This window comes from Pristiophorus japonicus, chromosome 1, assembly GCF_044704955.1.
Source record: "Pristiophorus japonicus isolate sPriJap1 chromosome 1, sPriJap1.hap1, whole genome shotgun sequence".
Classification (NCBI taxonomy): Eukaryota; Metazoa; Chordata; class Chondrichthyes; family Pristiophoridae; genus Pristiophorus; species Pristiophorus japonicus.
In genome coordinates, this window is record NC_091977.1 from 232,565,758 (window position 1) to 232,582,261 (window position 16,504).

Consider the following 16,504-nt stretch of genomic DNA (forward strand, 5'->3'; position numbering starts at 1 on the left):
CGCGCACTCTTTCTTTAAGACGTCTATGGTTTTAACATGTCCTCCTTCTGTCAATTAGAGTCCTAATTCAGTGGCGTTCTCCTGCCAACTTGACAGAAGTGATGCATCTTTTCAAACTGCAGTAGAACTTTCTCATAATTTAAAATCTCAGAACTTTTTTTCCTTTCAGCACCGATTTAGTACGTTACGTCTTTTTTTTTAAAGATCTCCTTTCTTCAAATTAGGTTTTGTATTTTACACAGAGGGCTCGGGTCTCGGTAAATTTATTAATTTAAAATCTCAGACAATCGAAGACACTTTTTCTTTCAAATTCGTTCAATTTGTTTGCTTTCAAGGTTGCGTCTTTTTTCCCCCGTCTTTTCCATAACTAGACGGAAGTCTGGTACGTAGGCTGTGAGGGCTGCTTTTCGTTATCTCAATTGTTCCAGCCTCAAGGTCGTGTTACAATGTTTCTTCTAAACTGCCAAAGCCCGCTGTTTCTAACATTTTTCAAAAAGTCCCTTTTACACCCCTTCGCAGATAGCTCGCCACTCATCCAGGAGTTTGACCCGATCCCTGAAGGTATTTCTAGATTGTTTCCAAACCTTTTAGTTTTATATCTCCTATTTTCTTTAAGAGATCAGATTTAATATAATAATTTTTTTTGAATCCACCTCAGTATTTTGCTGTGCCTTCTCTGAATATCTCAAAATCCCAATTCAAACTTTGTAATTTCAATCTTTAGTTAAAACTTTTTTTGAGCTTAGAAGCTTTTTTAAAAAAAAGGCATTCTTTATCTCATTACGAGACTAAATTTATGTCTTTCAACCCAATGTAATCAATCATTGCATGTTTTCTTTCGACAAGTAAGTGAGCGTGTCAAATAAATTCTTTTTTTTTCAACCACCGGGACCATGTATTTTTTATCTTTTACTCAACAAACCTATCCTTTGTGCATTTCCTAGCTCCGTAACTTATCATCCGAATATATCCACACCTGCGTTCCTAACTTAAAATGTAATTCAATAAGGTTCACACTCTTAAACTTCCCACATACAGGACAATACTACAAAGGGTTAAAAAAACTTTCACTCTGTTTGAAAAAGTGGGTGGAGCTAAAACAAACCACAACTCCCCGGTTTCCCAAACAGGCTTTCATATCCACAGTCAAAATCACACAAGCACTTCTCATTTAAAACAGACGTTCACAAAAGTCTCTCTTCTTTCCTATTAATTGTTTTGGCCAGCTCTATTTTTGGATCCATGATCTTTCAGGGAATTCGTAGTTTTATCTAAATTACCCATCCTTGCATCGCCCCGCGTAGGATCAGGGTCCTAATTAGTCCCGATTGTCCCCGCATCGCCCCGCGGTGGTTTAAGTTATCTTATCCAGAGCCTAGGCGGACCAAGTGATATACAAGATCGACGCCGTACCTGGAATAAGTACAATTTTAAATTTACACAGTCCCGCAGCTTAATTTTACGTAATTCCCTAACATCCGCGTCGCCGCGCGGTTCACGCGATTGTCTATCCCTCCGCGTCGCCCCGCGATTTTCCTGTTCACGTCACCGCGCGATAAACCTTACTTAATTTGTTCTAGGTTCCAGATTTACCTATCCTAAGCCTTACTTAATTTGTTCTAGGTTCCAGATTTCCCTATCCTTCCGCGTCGCCGCGCGGTTCGCTTCGCCGCGCGATTTCACTATCCTTCCCTATCCTAAGTTTAAAAGGTATTCGTCAGATTGTCCTGGATCTCATTCAGACACTACCTGAGAACCAGCGAGTGGCCAAACTTTCCTCAGACTTTTGAAACCGAAGGAAACTGGAGTGGTATTTAAAGTATACTCACTCCAGTGGCCACTTTCCTCTCGTCTCGTCCAAGGCTAGTCTGGCTCTTAATTCGCAAGTTTTCGGCAGTCGTCTGTTGAGATCCCACTTCTGACACCAAATGTTAATACGGATTCTTTTCCCTCAATCTGGTTCAGCGAATTCACTGAGTCGAACACCGTAGCCGCTTATAACAAAGCAGACTTTATTAATTGTTTCACCGGCCGGGACTTATCAGAACAAAGGAACGCTCTCCCTTTAGAGTCCGCTCACTTCCCACGGACAAGTCCCGTTACAATGTAGGGGCGCAACAGTTATACACTTTCGGTACATGATACAATTTGAGTGACATTCAGTTCACCCTATCCTCTTATGATCCCTCCTTCCCTTTGTCCACTCAAGAGCCGACACCTGGCCTTCCTTGCCCAATTAGGTATGGGCAAGTGGTTATGTGTAGCAGCAACTGTTCAACTGTTTTTACACAAAGAGCCTTTCTCACCCAGTTATTGTTTCAATTTGACTGGTGTGACTAGCAAGACCTTGAGCAAGTCTGTTATTTGTGCCAATGTTGTAACATTTGCAGTCTGACATTCTTAATGTTATTCTTCCATGAATCCTTTGTTCACTTCACTGTCTCTATACATTTTTCCACATTCTCAACTTCACTGTCTCTATACATTTTCCCACATTCTCAACATCGGGCCGCAATATGAATATATAAAGAAGAACCCTGTTGACTCCTTCAGGTGTCCTTGTTGCCTGCTCAGGAGAGCAGGTTAAAATTGCAGATGTTGCGATCATGGCAGCTTTCGGACGATTTTAACTGCCCACCCGGCAGGTTTCTGCTGAGCTAGTAGGGTTAAAATCGTCCCCGGTAGGCCTGAGTTATCATTCAGCTAGATACCTGAAAATAGATGACCAGATTGCAGGATTGGATTTTAATAGACTTTATACATTCTGAGGAAGGTTCTTGTGCTCACTCCATGCTTCTTTCCAGTGAGGACTCGCAGTTGGTCCATCCTGGCTGATGTCCTGGAACAGATATAATCATTGATGTGCCATGTCTAATTAATATTCCTCTGGGAATTTATATCCAGGAATTAAATTAACTCATCAACACAAAAACAAAATACCGCGGATGCTGGAATCTGAAATAAAAACAGAAAATGCTGGAAATCTCAGCGGGTCATCGACCTGAAACGTTAATTCTGTTTCAATCCACGGATGCTGCCTGACCCGCTGAGGTTTCTAGCATTTTCTGTTTTTATTATTGTGATGTATGTAGCACTCAAATCACTGACTCCACACAGTCTGATGTTGTAGTAACTTCTGTGACCTTAGTCCTTTATTGTGCAACTCCAGAGTGCCTCTCAGGTGTGGTGGGCAGCCTTTTATACTCTGTCTTGCAGGTACTTTCAGGTCTCCCACCACAGCGCCCTCTGTGGTGCTTTATTGTACTTATACATTTAATGTACCCGGACAATACATAACATCTCACTCCCCCCACAGTTCCAAAAGCCGGTAACCTCGGCTTTGTTCGTCCTGGTTGATTTGTGAGTGTGAGTCCATGACCATCCACTTCCCTCTTCTCCTCCATGTGGAGATTATGCTTGCGATCCAGTGCAAGCATGTGGTGTTTGCAATCTTTACATGGGTGATGAAGTACACGAGCATAACCTCCAACAGAAAGCAGGTATACATAGACAGTACATTTGTATGGTAGATATAATATGTGGTACAGATGTTATGTCAAAAGGTTGCAGGTACACTGAACAGTTATTTAATGCCAGCTCCTCTGGGTGAGGTACGGTGGCGGTATACTGCCCCTTTTTGCCCGAGGTAATGGGCTGCGCTGAGACAGGGTATCGCAACTGGTGCGTTGCCTCTGTTCTCAGAAAGTAGTCACCTTGGCGGCTCATCTGCAGCCGCTGAACCATTGCATGAATTACATAAATCAAAAATTGCATTAGTCCATTAGTCATGTTAGTCACGGATCCATTACACTTTTACTTGTACTGCGTGGTATTAACTCTTTTAGTAATTCATATCCATTATTTTAAACACAGCAACCATTCAGCATTAAAATATTAACTCTTATCACATATCCATTATTTTAAACAGTAACCACTCAGCATTAAAATATTAACTCTTATCATAAATCCGTCATCCTACATTCACATTGCTCATTTAGACTCGCTCTTGCTTTACAAAAGTCTCTTTGTGGGGACCGCCAATGGTGTATGGCCCTTTTAAGACTCCCGGATGCATTTCCCTTTTAAGACGCCACCTTGTGTTTCCCACGAGGCTTCCACTGGGCGCCACCATTTTAATTGCTCTGCTTGCCTTTCTCTGTAGAGCTCTGCTGCCACGAGGCTCGCCACCATCTTGAGCTCGCTGGCGAACTTGGAACAGAAGGAACAAAGAAGAAGGAAAGGAGAAAAACAGCCAAGAACAACTTGATCTTGACTCTGGCAGAAGTGGTTCCCTGGACTTGATCAGCCATAGTCCCTGTGAGAGCGGCCTCCGTAATTGCTGCCGTATTCGCCGCTCTGGCTCGCGTTCTCCCGAGTCACACCAGCCGCCACCGTAGCCTCCACCGCCGCTGCAGCCTTCGCTCCTGTCGCTGTCTCCGCAACTGCCGCTCCTTCTGCGGCCGCTGTAGCCGCTTCTCCTGTGGCCGCCGTAGCCGCCTCTCCTGCAGCCGCCGTAGCCACCACCACCGTAGCCGCGACCGCCGCCCGACTTTTCCTCTGCCTGGGCCCCCCGGATTTGTCGGCCATCGATGGACCTTCCGCTCATCACCCGCAGCGCGTTGCTAGCCCACACTCAAGCGATCGGCCCGCACCTACAAAACTGCTCTTCCAGGGTCTGCTCGTCTGTGTGGGGATTTAGACTGCTGATGAACTGCTTCTTTCTCCTCCAGTTCGGTCGGCGCTGCTCTTTTGGAACCCGGGGGACAGCGGTCTGTGGAGGAATGAAGTCTTCCCAGCTCCCACGGACCTTCCCCATCCACCTCCTACCTAGTAGCGTCGGCCCATCGCCTGCAATGACCCACAAAGGTAAACCGTGTGTCTTGCCCCCATGAGATACCTGCACATCCGCTCTGCCGAGAACAGATATCAGTTCCTTGGTGTAGGTAAGCAGCTTCGCCATGACCGGAACCAGCTTGGGTCATGGAGCTGGGTTGACCCACAGTTTATCAAAAGTTTCCTGACTCATCAACGACAGACTCAATCCAGTGTCCACTTCCATACTCACTGGGACTCCGTTAATCTTGACTTCCATAACCACTGGAGCCGAATCATCGGTACACGTGTACAGTCCAAACGCCTCATCTTCTTCTGCCTGCTCCTTGCTGGGATCCTCTACCATTGCCTCAGCCACACGGTGAGTCAGGTTTCTTTTGCACATACGCTGAAGGTGGCCTTTTGTGTGGCAGGTATTGCACGTATACTCCGCAAACCTGCTTCCTCCGCAGCGCCAGCATGGTGCTGCTTGATTGGCCCCCCTTGGCGGACTCTGAGTTCCAGGACCCCGAGGTCCGTGCTCTCTGCCCTGGGCAGAGCCATGTTCTGCAGTTTTGTCCGTGGCGGGCGCTATCCTGTGGACAGTGCCTGCCGGGTTCGAGACCGTGTGGATCATCTGCTTGGTGCTGCAAGTCGAGGTCATAAATGCCCAGCTGATGGTGATGGCTTGCTGCAGGCTGATTGTAGGTTCAGTGGATAGCAGCTTGTGAAGGAGGCCCTCATGGCCAATCCCCATAACAAAAACGTCTCGCAACGCCTCCTCAAGGTGTGTGCCAAAGTCACACAGCGCCGCAAGTCTCCTGAGGTCCGCAACATATTTGGTGACATCCTGGCCCTCAGGTCCGCAGTGATGGTAGAATTTGTGCCTGGCCATGAGGATGCTCTCCTTCGGTTTCAACTGGTCACGAATGAGTTCGATCAGCTCCTCATATGATTTGTCCCTGGCGCTCGCGGGTGCCAGAAAATCCCTGACGAGACAGTAAACCTCATCACCACAACTGGAAAGCAATATCACCTTACGCTTCTCTCTCAGTGCGTACGTGGCCCCCCGTCAGGTCGTATCCGGTAAAGTAGTACTCGAGCCTTTCCATAAAGGCCTCCCAATCATTGCCCACTGTAAAATCCTTTAATGAGCCCAGGATAGCCATGGTTGAGAGAAGCTCGTCCGTGCCCTCGTCGCCAATGTGATGTATGTAGCACTCAAATCACTGACTCCACACAGTCTCATGTTGTAGTAACTGCTGTGACCTTAGTCCTTTATTGTGCAACTCCAGCGTGCCTCTCAGGTGTGGTGGGCAGCCTTTTATACTCTGTCTTGCAGGTACTTTCAGGTCTCCCACCACAGCGCCCTCTGTGGTGCACCATTGTACTTATACATTTATTGTCCTTGACAATACATAACAATTATAATTAAATTAATTTACTGGGATAAGGTAATCACACATTAAAGCCCACAGTCAGAGGCTTCTGGATACAAGCTACCAACCAAAGGTCTACAATCATTGGCCCTGCCCCTTCTCAAAGACCTGTGACACATTTCCAAAGTTTTTTTAAGATTGAAGTAAAACACTCCACATTGTGGAGCTTAGGAGTAGTTCCAACACCCATACTCTCTATCCATTCTCTGTTCCAACTATTGTACTCAGAATAGGAATCATTCCAGGATCCTGCCCATTCCCACTGTTGTGGGAATATTAAGAGTTGTCGCTGATTTGGTCACCATCTTAGTAGCCATTAGACTGGTGATGGCAGCTGCCATTTTGTAACCAGGCATCCTTTCAGATCCTGCAGGGGGCAATCTAGCCCTCACACATACATCACAGAGACCAGTTAGTGATGAGCCAGATTTTAAACAAATGTACACTGGCAAAGTACTTCACAGATAATGAAAAGGTAAATGATGTTCTTTTAAGAGTGACAGTCAAGCAGCCACGTTGCTCTCATCCTATCCTTAGTTGCTGCATTGGTGAAAACAAATGGAAAATTCACTGCAGCAGCTGGTCCTGCTGGCAGGTGATGTCATTGCTCTGTTGCCTTGGCAACTGTGAATTAATTATTCACAGCAGATAAAAGGAGCTAGCACAAGCTGCAAAAATAATACTCCTGTCTATTTTTCAAAGAACGCATTTGCCAAGAAACCGTACCTTGTCAAAGGTAAGTCCTGGTGGCTGGTGCATTTTGTAAATGTTTAACTCTAACATAGGTACATATTACGATAAGAAAATCGGGTTATTAAAAAATATAAACCCAACGTTGCAGTAACTGCTTTAAATGTATGATAGAAATGCAATGGAGAGACACATTTCACTAATATTTAGTAATATTTGTTGTGCTAATGCTGCTCTATTCTTAGACTGCCAATTTAATATTATGTTCTGTACTTCATTGCTCATCACAGTGCTGTTTCTGTTCTGCAGGAGTGGATTTAATTTCAGGTGCTGGTAGTGAATGCTGTAGATGGTGAGTGAAAGAAATTGGCCCATTTACTCGTTGTCTTGTCAGTCATATATCTCCTTCTGCCTGCAGGTTTCCATGCCCTCGGCTATCATGTTCAAGGCAGCAATGCTGACAGTGGTCGGCTTGGCTCTAGCTTCAGGTCACAGCTCCCGCGATCCAGACAAGGTGACTGAAGCAGACATCCAACGATTGCTGCATGGAGTCATGGAGCAGTTAGGCATCGCTCGGCCTAGAGTCGAATATCCAGCTCACCAAGCAACGAATCTGGTCGGGCCACAGAGCATTGAAGGTAATGGGTTCTAGCAATATTCGGCAGATCGTCATGTTGTGTGCAGGTACCTAAGGGTTTTTTTTGTTTTGATTTGCAAAATAAAAGTAACTCCCAGAAAATATTTTGAGTGTGACATCAGATAACATAAAAATAATTCTTACAGTAGTTATATCTTTTAATAGGGAATGCAGGAGAAACTTTGGTGAAAATGTGAACTCACTACCACATGGAATGGTTGAGGCGAATGGCATAGATGCATTTAAGAGGGAGCTAGATTACTACATGAGGGAGAAAGAAATAGAAGGTTATGCTGATAGAGTGAGATGAAGAGGGGTGGGAGGAGGCTCGTGTGGAGCAGAAACACCGGCTCAATTATGTTATCAGGCCGCAACATACATATGTGAAGGAAGCGCATAGACCTATTGGACCGAATAGCCAATTTCTGTGCTATAAATGCGATGCAGAGCAGGTCTCCAGTCATCCTGGTTAACCCTTGCCACTGGATAAAGGCCTAGCTCTGTCAAGCCCGTGTGGTGGCTGATGTGCAACGGTCACCACACGTTAAAGAAATCCACGCACAGGCATCTTCCATCCCCTCAATTGGAGTTCAAGATCTGGAACATCGGGTCCTTCATTGAAACATCTGTGGACTCATGTGGAAGCAAGTCATCCTCGTTCGAGGGACCACCTATGATGATGAATTTTATTGAAGTAACTTAAAAAATTGTAATACCAAAACTTGTATTTATAATACAGCTGGAATTGTGAGGTAATCCTGCCACTTTATAAATCATTGGCGTGGCCGCATTTAGAACACTGTGTACAGTCCTGGTCTCCAAGCCTTTCTCTTAGACCCACTTCTTTCTCCCTAATTCTCCTCTCCATTTAACTCAATCACTCAACTACCATTGTTGTCTCCCATACTAGCTGACATTATAACAATTCCCTTTCTACAAGAAACATCCTTCTGTCCTTCAAAGCCCACCTGTCGTCTTGTCGTCAATGATGTGTGTCAGCCGTGGCTCATTTGATAGCACCCTCACCTCTGAGTCAGAAGGTTGTGAAGGGAGTGCTGCACTGTCGGAGGTGCCGACTTTCGGATGGGACGTTAAACCGTCTTCTCTCTCAGGTGGACGTAAAAAATCCCATGGCACTATTTCGAAGAAGAGCAGGAGAGTTCTCCCCGGTGCCCTGGGCCAATATTTATCTCTCATCGACATCACTAGAACAGATTATCTGGTCATTATCACATTGCTGTTTGTGGGAGCTTGCTGTGTACAAATTGACTGCTGTGTTTCCTATATTACAACAGTGACTACACTTCAAAAAATACTTCATTGGTTGTTAAGCACTTTGGGACATCCAGCGGTCGTGAAAGGCACTATATAAATGCAAGTCTTTCTTTTTATCTCTAACTTCCTTTCCTCTTGAAAATCCTAAAACATTTTGTTGCATGGTCCCATTCCCAACCAATTACAGCCAACACAGCTCTAGTAATGGATTCTATTCCCTCCTTTGCACTGTCACCTCAGGAGTCCCTCAATTATCTGTCCTTGGCCTCGTCCTTTTTTCTCATCACATCCTGTCCCTTGATGACATCATCTGCAGCCATGGAGTCAGCTTCTATATGTATGCTGACAATTACATAGAATTTACAGTACAGAAATAAGCCGTTCGGCACAATTAGTCCGTGCTGGTGTTTATACTCACAAGTCTAACAATACTTTGCCACTACTTCTCTCTTACCCACAACCACTGTCCGGCTGCTTGTTTAACATCAGGTCTTGAATGATGTTAAACAAGCAGCATCTTAGCGTCAGCAAGGGTTTAATGGGTGACAAGGGAGAGGGTATTTCCTCAGGTTGCAGAGTCAGTGACAAGGGGTCATTGATTTAAAGTTGTCACTGAAAGAGTGAGGAGAGAGGTGAGGAGAAATGTCTTCACATAGAGTTGGATCGCTGTGCCACTGGAATTAGTTGAGGCAAAGACTGCTCTATCTTTTAAGGGAAGAGTAGGTAAATATTTGAAGCAGAAGATATAGGGTTATGGAGAGAGCATGGAGCAGTGGGTTTAGTTTGGGATTTCTCCACCAAAAAGGCAGCACAGGCACAATGACCTCCTTCTGGGCTGTAAATCTCTATGGTTCAAAGTATTAAATTACGTAAGATAACCTTACATTATGCTTGAACTGTACAAACACTAGTTAGGCCACAGCTAGAGTACTGCATGCAGTTCTGGTCACCACATTACAGGAAAGATGTGATCGCACTAGAGAGGGTACAGAGGAGATTTATGAGGATGTTGCCTGGACTGGAGAATTTTAGCCATGAGGACAGATTGGATAGGCTGGGTTTGTTTTCTTTGGAATAGAGGAGGCTGAGGGGAGACCTTATTGAGGTGTATAAAATTATGAGGGGCCTAGAGAGGTCCACAACCTGGGGGCATAGATTTAAAGTAATTGGTAGGAAGTTTAGAGGGGATTTGAGAGGAATTGTTTTCACCCAGATGGTGGTGAGGGCTTGGAACTCACTGCCTGAAAGGATGGTAGAGGCAGAAACCCTGATCACATTTAAAAAGTACCTGGATATACACTTGAAGTGCCGCAACCTACAAGGCTACGGACCAAGAGCTGGAAAGTGGGATTAGGCTGGATAGTTCTTTCTCGGCCGGCATGGACACAATGGGCTAAAATGACCTCCTTCCATGCTGTAAATGTATATGATTCTACGAAGAGTGAAAAACACTGGGGTTATTCAAAATACCATGAGATGTTATGATGGGAGAAATGGTGCACTTGAGGGATGCAAAAGAAACACTTGCATTTATATAGTGCTCTTCAGAACTTCAGGATGTCCCAAAGCACTTCACAGCCAATGAAATGTAGTCACTGTTGTAATGTAGGAAACATGGCAGTCCATTTACACATAGCCAGCTCCCACAAACAACAATGATCAGATCATCTTATTTTAATGTTGGTTGAGGGATAAATGTTGGCCAGGACCCCGGGCAGAATTCTGCTGCTCTTCTTCAAAATAGAATCGTTTACATCCACCTTAGATGGCAGACGAGGCTTTGGCTTAACATCTCATCAGAAAGACAGACTTCCAACAGTGCAGTAGTCCCTCAGTACTGCACTGGAGTGTCAGCCTGCATTATGTACTCAAGTCTCTGGTGTGGGAGGTAAACCCACAACCTTCTTACTCAGAAGTGAGAGTGCTACCCACTGAACCATGACTGCCACTGTAAGTGAGATTTAATGGTCTTTTCTTATCCCTGACTTTTCTTAAAGCTAAGATCTTCGATCTGGTGATGGTCCGACAGCCTCTGCTCACCTAAACAGAGCAACTGTTGATAACACAAAGCAATTCCAAGGAAACTTTGAAAAAAAATAAACCAGCTGCCCTACCCATGCACACTACTGCTAAATATCTCCTTCAGACAAAGAAAGAATTGCATTTATAGAGCATCCTTCACAACCACTGGATGTCCTAAAGCGCTTTACAGCCACTGAAGTACTTTTTTTAAATGTATAGTCACTGTTGTAATGTAGGAATCAAAAACACAAGAAACATCAAGATCCATTTTCATTAATAAGTACAGCAAATTATAGTCTGTGGCATCTCTATTTTAGATGCAGAATCACACACAATTGCACCCTTTGCATTTATTCCATGAGCACTGCCTTCACGATATTACTTGTCAAACGTATGATTGTTAGGAAAGAAGAGACAGAATTTGCATAGTTAATTTTCAACTCAATAACGTTGTGCCTGATGTGGCAGGTCACTGCCCGTGCATTAATGAACAAGTAAAAAAGGCTTCAGCAAAGAATCTTTCATGAAGTCAGTGAGCTTTTAAACATGACAATACTCACATGAATGCAAGTGCCACTGCTCTTTAATGAAAAAAAATCTCTTGATAAAATTTGTTGTGAAATTGGCCTGTAAAATGGTTCAAAAAAATTTGCTCTTCACCGCCACTTAAAAATGTTGCATTTGCTCCAGGCACAAAGATGAAAATCATAAAGCACCACTCTCTTGTATCCTTGACTGCATGGGCAAAGGGAGTTGAGCCACTTTGAGTTCATGTTTAATATTCCCCAGAACATGATGATGATATGGAGAAATTAAGTCCAAAATGTGAACTGTCGAACAGGAATTTTGAATGTTAAGATCCCGCTCATTGAAAGATCAAGTCAAATTAAATTGGAGTCTGAAATCGAAGATGAATTTCTGGGACTTCGCAGAGTTTGGTGACCACTCATAGCAATTAACAACACAAGCAAAAGACAATTTGCCACAGTTTGCGTGACTGTGCAGCACATAATAATTTCCATAAATGGCAAAAAAAGCATGCACTGCGTAAGTCTTAGTAAGCTTTTCTGTTAAGCCAATAGGAGACATTTTCTTACTGCATGTAACCAAGCACTGCTGGAGACGTGTTATTTCTGCACTTATGAACAAACACAGCTAACTGGTACCCTGAACTAACAGGCAATTACAGCTAGAAATGTTTCATTCAGCCGGAAGAAATAGATCATATTTAACCATTTAACTGATACTCTCTACGTTGCTAATCATATTCAACGTGGCAACGGCAAAGGCCGGAATTTTGCCGGTGCTCAGCAGATGGGATTGGTGTCAAATTGTGCACACTGAACTTCCCAATGTCGGGTCTGCCAATGGCGGGGAAGCAATTAAAATCATTAGTGGCTTGTTTATAGCCACTTATCAATGATTTTTGATTTTGACAGGTCACCCACTGGTTTCCTGCTGTGCCTAGACCTTATCTGTGAAGCTGAAGCAGGAGATCAGTGGCCATTGAATCAGCTGATAAGTTGACAGCTTCAAATGTCAAGTCAAAGTTCCCAGCTGGTTTCGAAATGTGCCCTTAATCACTAGCTTCTCTAAACAGCATTTCCACTACAGATTCGGGATGCTGCAAGTCTTCACACAAGTCTCCTTCCAGTCTGACTCATTACCTCTCCCACCATTGACAGATCACTTCTGTCATCTCTACTTTACCTGCCATCTATTCCATCAGCATGGATGCCCTTGAAACTCTCTCACCTTGGTCCTCAGAATCCAACCATGATCATTCCCAACATCAGCATCATCAGGCACACCAGCAGCACCAACCACAACACCAATCGTCATTGTAATCAACTGATGCTGCACAGGACACAGGGCATCAGTGCCAGACCACATTGAAACCTGGGAGACCAGGGATGGCCTCAGTATGGCCAGATTTACTTCAGTTGACGTTGTACACCCTGGCTGCCACCCTGGTTGGCACCACCTCACACCAACATCATAAAGCATCCCTACAATGCCCAAGCTATTCCTTTCACACACATGACCATCGCAGGGGGTACCATTATGTCTCACCATTCACTGAAACTCACTAAGCCATTTCCAAAGGTGAACTCAAATCTGTCCAAGAACGCAAAGTGTTGAAAATAAAGGTTTCAATGTTTGACACCACATTAACAGAAACTTTACATGAACATTGCATAGCAGACACAAGTTCCTTGTTAGTTAGTATGATTGCACTAAGATAAAGGTAAGTATGAGGGGTGGCTAGTGAGATGGGGATGTGATAATGTAGATATAGAGGAATGAGTGGCGGTGCAAGGTAAACTGGTGTGAGTAAGGAAGTGCAGGGAAAGAGTAGGGAAGGCAGAGTGATGGGGATATGATGAGAGGCACAGCAGGATGAGGTTGAGTGGGCTTTGTACTAACGTTTTGTGATCTACTGAAATCATTGAAATGTTTATGGTGCTGCACCCAGCTCCTCCGGACAACATCCCTGCTTGTGTCCTCCTCTGCAATGTGCAACCAGGCTGCGTTGGTGTCCTGGGGAGGTCTCATCCACACATGGGAAGGGAAGAGGACCTCCCTGTGTATTGTGATTCCCTCCATAAGCATATAGAGGGAGTCATGGGAGAGCCTGGGTGCAGCCCTGTGTCTTTTGCAGTCATTGTCAGTGTTTGCAGTACCTCAATGCTGTAGAACACTGACAGCACAAATGTCAAAATAAAATTGGCCATAGTCTCTTTAAGGAAACCGGCTGATGACACGTCATCCAATGATGTCATCAGACCTGCTTCTTCTAATTGGCTGGGAAACATACCCAATCAAGGGAAATTCATTTCAGAGGCCGGAATAGAGCCAGCAGCGGGGTTCAGGACCAGTCATTGACGTTGCCCGCCAAGGTTCATAAAATCACAGCCAAAGTTTCAATGTCAGCTGTGGCATTTTGCCTGTGGGTTCGAGTCCCACATAAGAACATAAGAAATAGGAACAGGAGTAGGCTATAAGGCCCCTCGAGCCTGCTCCGCCATTCTATAACATCATGGCTGATCTGATCATGGACTCGGCTCCACATAATCCCTTATCCCCCTTATCGTTTAAGAAACTGTCTATTTCTGTCTTAAATTTATTTAATGTCCCAGCTTCCACAGCTCTCTGAGGCAATGAATGCCACAGATTCACATCCCTCTGAGAGAATAAATTTCTCCTCATCTCAGTTCTAAATGGGCAGCCCCTTATCCTAATATTATGCCCTCTAGTTCTATTCTCCCCCACCAGTGGAAATATCCCCTCTGCATCCACCTTGTCAAGCCCCCTCATATACGTTTCTATAAGATCACCTCTCATTCTTCTGAATTCCAATGAGTAAAGGCCCAACCTACTCAACCTTTCCTCATAAGTCAACCCACTCATCCCCGGGATCAACCTAGTGAACCTTCTCCGAACTGCCTCCACAGCAAGTATATCCTTTTGTAAATATGGAAACCAAAACTGCACGCAGTATTCCAGGTGTGGCCTCACCAATACCTGTATAGCTGTAGCAAGACTTCCCTGCTTTTATACTTCATCCCCTTTGCAATAAAGGCCAAGATTTCATTGGCCTTCCTGATCACTTGCTGTACCTGCATACTATCCTTTTGTGTTTCATGCACAAGTACCCCCAGGTCCCACTGTACTGCAGCACTTTGCAATCTTTCTCCATTTAAATAATAACTTGCTCTTTGATTTTTTTTTCTGCCAAAGTGCATGACCTCACATTTTCCAACATTATACCCCATCTTCCAAATTCTTGCCCACTCACTTAGCCTGTCTATGTCCTCTTGCAGCCTCTTTATGTCCTCCTCACTCATTACCCTTCCTCCCATCTTTATATCGTCAGCAAACTTGGCTACGTTACACTAAGTCCCCTCTTCCAAGTCATTAATATAGATTGTAAATAGTTGGGGTCCCAGCACTGATCCCTGCGGCACACCACTCGTTACTGATTGCCAACCAGAGAATGAACTATTTATCCCGACTCTCTGTTTCCTGTTTGTCAGCCAATCTTCTATCCATGCTAATATATCACCCCCAACCCTGTGAACTTTTATCTTGTGCAGTAACCTTTTGTGTGGCACCTTGTCAAATGCCTTCTGGAAGTCCACTCCAGAGACTTGAGCACATAATCTAGGCTGATACTCCTGGTGCAGTACCGAGGGAGTACTGCACTGTCAGAGGCGTATGGCTTTGGATAAGATGTTGAAGCGAGGCCCTGTCTGCTCTCTTAGGTGGGCGTAAAAGATCCCATGGCATTATTTCTAAGAATCAAAGGCTGAAAATTCAGGGGCTTTATGCCACCCGTTACCGGCAAAAAGTTGCGCAAAGAAGGTAGCCGCCGCTCTTTCGCCAGTTGGTGGCGGGTCCCGTGGCCTCCCTAATTTTCCAAGGCCCAGTAGCGCTACTATTAAGAAGTATCCCTGCAAAGAAAAATTAGTGTGAGGTGATGTCAGTTGGCGTGTGCCGCCGACCTAATGTCACCGCAGTGAATTTGGACCTTTGCGCTGAGTCCAGTACTGGATCCCAAGCTCGCCAGGCAAACCCACGTTCAGCAGACTCACAGGGGCACTGTCAGCACCTCTTAAAGGGAAACACACATCTTTCAGGTAAGTTTGCATTTAAGCTTTTGGACTGTCTTTTTTATTTTACTGATGTAGTGGCTTGCTGTAATAGATGTTAAAAGTTTTTTAAGTGTGTAAGGAGTGCTGCTGGATACTGCAAGGCCTCAGATGGTAAAGGAATACCTCTGAGAAGACAGAAAATACTGCAAATACTCAGCAGGTCAGACAACATCCATGGAGAGAGTTCACATCTCAGGTCAAGATGCTGCCTGACCTGCTGAGTATTTCCAGCATTTTATGCTGTCACTTCAGATTTACAGCATCCGCTCGCAGAGGGACGAATAAGACACGGAAGAGGAGGAAGCCCAAGAGGAGGAAACAGAAGAGGGGGAAGCTGAAGGACGGATGCAACCCAGATAGCCCCTTTCTAGCCGGGATGGAATCATCTGCCTGCGGTCCCAGTGACCACAACCCCAATTCCCCTTTCAACTTTAGTCCCACACCTTACCTTCTGTTACTGACCATCACAGCGTCTCTTGGCCACGATGCTGAAATAAAGGCCAACACAAAACAAACTTTCTGTTATGTATTGTCCAGGTACATTAAATGTATAAGTACAATGGAGTGCCACAGAGGGCGCTATGGTGGGAGACCTGAAAGTACCTGCAAGACAGAGTATAAAAGGCTGCCCACCACACCCGAGAGGCATTCTGGAGTGGCACAATAAAGGACTAAGGTCACAGCAGTTACTACAACACGAGACCGTGTGGAGTCAGTGATTTGAGTGCTTCATACATTACATCAGCGACAAGGACACGGCCGAACTTCACGCAACCATGGCTACTCTGGGCTCGTTAAAGGATTTTACGGTGGGCAATGATTGGGAGGCCTTTACGGAAAGGCTCGGTACTACTTCACAGCAAACAACCTGACGGGGAACACGGACGCACTGAGAGAGAAGCGCAAGGCGATATTGCTTTCCAGTTGTGGCGATGAGGTTTACTGTCTCGTCAGGGATTTGCTGGCACCCGAGA

The 16,504-nt window shown here is 44.9% G+C and overlaps 1 protein-coding gene across 1 annotated transcript in view; it reads left to right on the top strand.

The window, feature by feature from the left end:
- Positions 1-7,365: 7,365 nt before the first annotated feature.
- Positions 7,366-16,504, top strand: part of LOC139269031 (neuroendocrine protein 7B2-like) — a 43,800-nt gene continuing 34,661 nt past the window's right edge. The window contains exon 1 of the mRNA XM_070887988.1: positions 7,366-7,579. Coding sequence (XP_070744089.1) covers positions 7,366-7,579 — 214 coding nt within the window. The remainder of the gene's footprint in view (positions 7,580-16,504) is intronic.